Raw genomic sequence first — 7,268 nt, forward strand, 5'->3', positions numbered from 1 at the left:
ACACTGTTATTGCAAGAGTCTCCTGTACTGTCCTCACTGGCCATCACTCATATCAATTTCCCAACAAACTTCAAATACTACAACAAACCTTAGTACTTAAGAGCTTCAGAATTGTTTTATACATGAGTTCTTTCTCCATTGTTTATTTTTATAAATGTCCCTTAAAAGCAGAACAAGCAAAGTACTACGTATACAGGAGTCTTTTAACACATTCTTTCACCACTATTCCTATAAACAAGTGAACTGCTGAAGGTAATGTTGAATGAATATTGTTTAAAATTTAGCATATGTAAAAATCTCTAGATAGTAAGTCATAAGATTTTGTATCATCCAAGTTCTAACTTTTTTCTTCTTCGGCAGCTGATTCTGCTGAATCATGAGAAACACAACAACAAAAAAAAGCAGTCTACTTAGGTATGTTATAAAAGTGATTTTATAAAGCACATGAAGGAAAGTACCATACCTAAACTTGCATTTAGAAGAAGAGAATAAAGAAAAGTAAAATTAACATTCAGTTATAGCTTTCTCAAATGACAGTTCAGTAACATTAAATTTCCAGTCTAATGAAAGGTTAGATGTAGATGTAGAGATTAAAATTATTGGTGACTGAGCATATTACTTTGGCTTAGGAAAAGAGCCATAGTAAGGAGACATGCACAGTAAGAAGAGAATCATTGCACGAAAAACACATAAACATAAAATATTCAAAATCTTCAAAGAAGAATGAGATGAGCCTTTTTGTGAAGAAAGATCGACAAAGATGTGTTGTAAAGTGTTTATTAAACTACTTTAGATATCTCTGCTTTAACCCAATGGAATTATTTATAATCATAATCCCCCATGAGTTCTTTTGATCCAGGGGGAAAATGTGTGTATTTTTGGGGTGGCATTAGAGGAAGGAGGAGGATATTTGATTTCACTAACACTTAAGTTACATGTATCTGAATTTACACTCCTTTGAAAACAGTCACTTATTTTGAAAAATTCTACTCCACCTTTATGGGAAACATATCAAAAGTAATAAGACAATCACCCTAGAGTCAATTAAATATTATTGATTAACAGACAAAAGCTGGAATAATAATTTGAGTCCTAAGAAAGACTTTGGCTTTGAAGTCTTGGAAACTATTATAACAATTCTACCTTCCAAAAATTTGGGCAATGATTTGGCTGCTATTTGTTTCAATGGAAATATTTTGTTTCTTCTGTATTTCTGAGGAAGGCCTGTCTGAAGAGATTGCAGCATCAAAAAGCCTTGTATAGGTACTGGAACAAAAGAAAGAAAAGATCCAAATGATGTATGGAAGTGGATCAGCCACATGATTTCTACTGCCAAGAGTTGGTGAAATTTAAATACTGATTATCCAAATGGAAAGACCTCCCTCAGACACCAGGCAGAGTCTTGGATGCCATGCAGCATTTTCAGGCTTGGTTTAATGGGTATATCATGTGAAATGTCACTTCTTTGTTGAATTTATAAAGCTCAATATTTTGTAAAATGATTTTTTTCACTCCAAAAAAAAAAAATTCTTCTGAGTCATGGTGACTAGTAAGAATTGATCTTATTGTCTGAAGTCTCTAGCTTGTATTTCAGTTGTATACATGCTTTTTTTCCAGAAAATTTGTAGTCTGTAAATTCAGATTCATGGTTGTAGTCCAACAATACATAACAGAATGTTTTACATATAACTGAAACCAATTAGGTATCCAATGAATGAATACACGAATGGCTATAATTTAAATCCTTTACAGCTTCAAAATTTTATGAGGAAATATCTGATGGGTTCAGATAGAAATTTCCAAATATTATGTTCTAAAATGTTCTTCTGATGTGATTTCAATTTTCAAAATGGTTTCTTAAGAAAATTCATGTGCAAACGTAATGCTTTTGTATGAATTTCCATTTGAAATTTCAATGTCCAAAGGCATCCACTGAGTGTTTCAGTATAGCTGGTAAAGTTCTCAGTTCAGAACCATGGAGGCTTCAGGAATTTTCACAACAGGAAAGATAATTAAGCATTTTGAAATAAAAAGGGAAGCAAAAGGATTATCCTCTTGATAAAGCAACCAGTGAATATGGGAAAAAGGAAATGGGTTCAGTGTTAAAAAACTGAATCCATACTTACATCATGGAGGGGGTAGGCAGCTAAGTAAGTGCTAGAATTTAGCAGTCTTTCAATCCCAAACCTTTTCTTCCCATCTTCTATGCCAAAAGGGCACCGTGAAAGAATATAGTAAACCTACAAGATAAGTGCAAAGGAACTGTCATATTTCAGAACATTACATTTCCCACATTGATTCAATCACAATTTGACAATGTCCACTTTATAGATAAAGGTTCTGTAGTTGGGGAGAAGCTGTAGCGTGCAGGGTAAGATGGAGTTTGTAGCTATTTTAGCTCTTGGTTCTGGGAGCTCCTCATTCCTTTGGTGAGGGCAGGGGGAGATGGATCATATTTCATTTTGCTTCTCTTTTCTCAAGCTCCTTTGAAAATTTTTGGTGTCAGAATTCCTACCATAGTCTTAGCTTCATGTCTAATATCTCTACTAACAGTATAGTTGGGAGAATATAGAGTGGCATTGGTATTTAGGCTGTGTTGAATAATTCTAAAACTAATAAAACTGCTGATTTATATAGTCCTTATTTGATCTCTCTGGTTGAATTTACTAATTCTAGATGATCATATTGCTACAACCACTTTAGAACCTTTTCCATATCTGTTTTAGGATTTATTTATTTGGTATGCAGATTTTCAGATAGAGAAGGAGAGAGAGACAGAGAGAGAGAGAAATTTTTCCATTTGCTAGTTCACTTCCCAAATGGCTGCAACAGCCAGGGCTGGGCTAAGCTGAAGGCAGGAGCTTCATCTGGGTCTCCTACATTGATGGCAGGGGTCCAAGTACTTGGGTCATCTTCCACTGATTTCCCAGCCACATTAGCATGGAGTTAGATTGGAAGTGGGGCAACTGGGATTTGAACTGGCACTCATATGGAATGCCAGCAACACAGGATGTGGCTTAACCTGCTAACCCACAACAACAGCACCCACTTACATCTTTATATCACTTTTCTTTTGCATATTATTTGAAATTTGGTATCCTCTGCCCTTATCTTTTTGTAAGTTTAATTTCATCTATATTTTACCTTCCAGCAACTTTTCAGAATTTCTACATTTTTGATTGCTGAATCTAGTCCTTTTTTTAAAGACTTATTTTTTTTTTTTATTTGAAGGTCAGAGTTAAACAAAGAGAGAAGGTGAGGCAGAGAAAGAGATGTCTTCCATCTGCTGGTTCACTCCCCAATTGGCTGCAATGGCCAGAGCTGCACCAATCCAAAGCCAGGAGCTAGGAGATTCTTCCAGGTCTCCCATGCGAGTGCAGGGGCCCAAGTACTTGGGCCATCTTCTGCTGCTTTCCCAGGCATAGCAGAGAGCTGGATCAGAAGTGGAGCATCTGGGACTCCAACTGGCACCCATATGGGAGTGCCTGCATAGCAGGCGGTGGCTTTATCCACTATGCCACAGCACCGGCTCGAATCTAGTCTTTTTAGCATTTATTTCTCTCTCTTACATTTTATCATTTAAGGCCTGTTGAGTGGTATGGTGGTTGTCCTTGAATCATCATCTGGTCATTTGTTTTAAGGGAAACTTAATATTCTACCTTTTTAAATCAATCACAATTTATGCATTTCAGTTTTGATAGATAATGTGATAAATATGAACTATTTTACTTACTTTGAATAATTTCCTTGGGAAAGGTTCACCAAAATAAAAACTCTGCATTGACAAACTGGAAAAATTTATTCAACCAGATATTAACATGTATTTTAAAGCCATGATAGCAAGTAAGGCATGGTATTGTTAAATGAAAACAAAACTGGACTTACCAAAGAGAAATTATTCAAAAGGAAACTGCAACAAGGGGCAGCAGACTATTGGAATAAGAAAAATGTTCTGATAAGATGCAAACATTTGAGGGGTCAGGTGGAAACAGGCTTCCTTCCTTCCTCCCTTCTTTCCTTTGTCAAAGATTTCTTTATTAGAAAGGCATAGCAACAGAGAAAAGGACAGACAAAGATCTTTCTTCAGGTTCAATTCCTAAATGGCTGTAGCAGCCACTGGATTGGACCAGGCCAAAGAGAAGAACCAGCAACTCCATCCTGGTCTCCTCGCAGGAGTGGCAGGGGCCTAAGTACTTGGACCACCATCTGCTACCTTCCCAGACACATTAACAGGAACCAGGTTCAGGAGAGGAGCAGCCGGGACTCCAACTAGAACCCAGATATGAGATGCCAGGTATTCGAAGTGGTCGCTTAACTCACTATACCACAGTGCCAGATCAATAGCTCTTCTTTTATAGGAAAAAGAAAATAAGCTTCAGGGACTATCTTTCTTTGGAGTACTATTTATTTTATAGGGCAAAGTAAGGAGAGCTAAGGAGCAGCTATTCTGCATGCCACTTTGGGTGGCTGAAGGTTCAAAGTTCAGGTTCTTGTGGGAGGAGACAAGCTTAATTAAATTGATCAAGTCAGTTAATAAATACTTGCTTTTGATGGTTCAATTAAGATAAATATTTCAGCTAAACACCTCTGTAACAAAAATGGAAATTTGGAGGGAGTGTGTCTGAAATAACAAAAAGGTGAGATTGTAAGGGTAAGTGTGGGAAAGATATTTCCCCTACCTCACTTTCCTTGAAGCATTTCCATTAGAGAAATTGTAGTGACAAACTCTTTTCTATCCTTTTCAGATTCATACAAATGAGTGTACGTGTAATATATGTACCTATATAAAATCCTATTTAAAAAGTCAATAGGATTCTCGCCTGCTTTAAAAATCAAAGTTTTTCCTTAAGTTCTTTTGGAGCCATTTCATTGGAAGTTAAGCAATGAAGAAAGCATCCCAATCTCCCAGGCTCTGCAGAAGTTTTGCCTGGGTACCTGGCTCTTAGCACAGAGATATAAGAAGTCTTATTTTTTATAAAGGTATTTAAATAACAAAGATGGACACTTCAATTAGCAGGTGCATTTAGGATGAATATGTGGCTATTAGTGCTCTCAAGTCAAACTGGCAAGGTGAGTATTATCTAAGTCATCTGGGAAGAATTGTTCTTTGCAATAAACTATTTCTGAGAAAGAGAAGCATGCAGGATTCCTCTGTCCCTGTGTTTCTGGGCTACAGAGCTCAGGTAAAGTTCAATATTGTCAGAAGTGACACAAAATTAGACAAAGAAATCAAAGCATCAGGGTTGAGTCTAGAAGTAAAAATACATATATATTACATAATTAAGTTGTGACAAGGGTGCCAGTGAAAGAAAATATTAACAGGGGACAGTGCTGTGGGGCAGTAAGTTAAAGACCCAGCTTGCAGTGCCAGCATCTCATATGGGCATTGTTTCAAGTCTTGACTACTCCATTTCTGAATCCACCTTCCTGCTAATGCACCTGGGAAAGCAGTAGAAGATGGCCCAAGTCTGTGGGCCCCTGCACCCATGTGGGAGCCCTGGAGGAAGCTCCTGGCTCCTGGCTTCAGTTAGCTCAGCTCTGGCAATTGCAGCCATTTGGGGAGATAACCAGCAGATGGAAGATTTCTCTCTCTGCCTCTCTATAACTCTGCTTTTCAAATAAATAAACTTTTTTTAAAAAAGGAAAAAATTAATAATTGAATGTTTTCAATAATTGGTGAAGGTCACTGACTATATACATGGGAAAACAACTGACTTCTATATTGTACCTTGCACCAAAATTAATTCCAGGAAGATAATAATCTATGTGAAAAATAAAATAGTGCAAACGTCTGGAAGAAAACACAGGAAATAAACTGCAGGACCTTGGTGGCAAGGTAAAGATCAAGCATATTACTCATAAAACAAAGACTTATTAACATGAATTACATTAAAATTAGAAACAACTGTACCAAAGGAAATGATCAGGGCCAGTGCTGTAGCATAGCAGGTTAAGCCGCAGCTGGTGGTGCCAGCATCCCAAGTGAGCTCTGGTTCAAGTCCTGGCTGCTTCACTTCCATTCCACTCCCCTGCTAATGCACCAGGAAAGTAGTGGAAGATGGCCCAAACTCCCGGGGAACTTGTTCCCCATGTGGGAGACCTGGAAAGAAGCTCCCTGGCTCCGGACTTCTCATCAGAAACCCTATAGGCTAGGAGATAATGGTGAGATATAGTGCAAGTTTGCAAGTTTAAGAGAAAAAAAAAAAAAAAAACCTGCCAACCCAGAATACTATAGCCAGCAAAGTTCTGATTTTTGAATAAAGGGTAAATAAAGACTCTTTACCACAAACAGAAATTGGAAGAATTTGTTGGGGTTGGCACTGCGGCATAGTAGACAAAACCGCCACCCACAGTGTCGGCATTCAACATGGGTGCCAGTTTGAGTACAGGATGCTCCACTTCCTATCCAGCTCTCTTATGGCCCAGGGAAAGCAGTACAAATTGGCTCAAGTCCTTGGGCCCCTGCACCCACGTGGAGACCCGGAAGAAAATCCTGGCTCCTGGCTTCGGATTAGCGCAGCTCCGGTTGTTGTGGCCAATTGGGAAGAGAACCAGCGGTTTGGAAGACCTCTGTCTCTGTCTCTCCTTCTCTCTCAGTGTTCCTCTGACTTTCAAATAAGTAAATAAATCTTAAAAATAGAATTTGTCACCATTCTTCCAGCCTTACAAAAGATGCTTAAGGATGTGCTATACGCAAACACAGAAATATGATCATCAATATTAAAGAATGTGAAGGCAGAAAATCTCCAAGTAAAGGTACAAAGAAAATCCAAAGTAAACAATAGGAATATTAATGCACAAATGACAGGGACAAATTGTTAATTATCAATAGTCACCTTGATCGGGGATGGAGCTGTGGCATAGCAGGTAAAGCTGCCACCTGCAGTGCCGGCATCCCATATGAGTGCCGGTTTAAGTCTCAGCAGCTAAACTTTCAATCCAGCTCTCTGCTGTGGCCTGGGAAAGCCGTAGAAGATACAAAGTCCTTGGGCCCCTGTACTTGCGTGGGAGACCTGGAAGAAGCTCCTAGTTCCTGGCTTTAGATCACTGCAGCTCTGGCCAAGGCAGCCAATTGGGGAGTGAAACAGTGGATGGAAGACTCTCTCTCTCTACCTCTCCTTCTCTTTCTGTGTAACTCTGCCTTTCAAATAAATAAATAAATTTTTTTAAAAAAAAGTCATCTTTAATGTAAATGGCCTCAACTTTCAGTAAATGATACAGACTGGCTGAAAGAATGAATAAACAAGATCTATTTATTTGTTGCCTAC

The 7,268-nt window shown here is 38.3% G+C and overlaps 1 protein-coding gene across 10 annotated transcripts in view; it reads right to left on the bottom strand.

The window, feature by feature from the left end:
• ANO5 (anoctamin 5) overlaps window positions 1-7,268 on the bottom strand; it is a 118,039-nt gene that overhangs the window by 49,951 nt on the left and 60,820 nt on the right. For all 10 annotated transcript variants that reach the window (XR_011388012.1, XR_011388018.1, XM_051824971.2 and 7 more), the window contains one exon: window positions 2,127-2,240. Coding sequence is in view for 8 of the 10 variants with exons in the window: in XM_051824971.2 (XP_051680931.2) it covers window positions 2,127-2,240 (114 nt within the window). In the remaining 2 variants the exon portion in view is untranslated. The remainder of the gene's footprint in view (window positions 1-2,126; window positions 2,241-7,268) is intronic.

This window comes from Oryctolagus cuniculus, chromosome 1 (assembly GCF_964237555.1).
Source record: "Oryctolagus cuniculus chromosome 1, mOryCun1.1, whole genome shotgun sequence".
NCBI lineage: Eukaryota > Metazoa > Chordata > Mammalia > Lagomorpha > Leporidae > Oryctolagus > Oryctolagus cuniculus.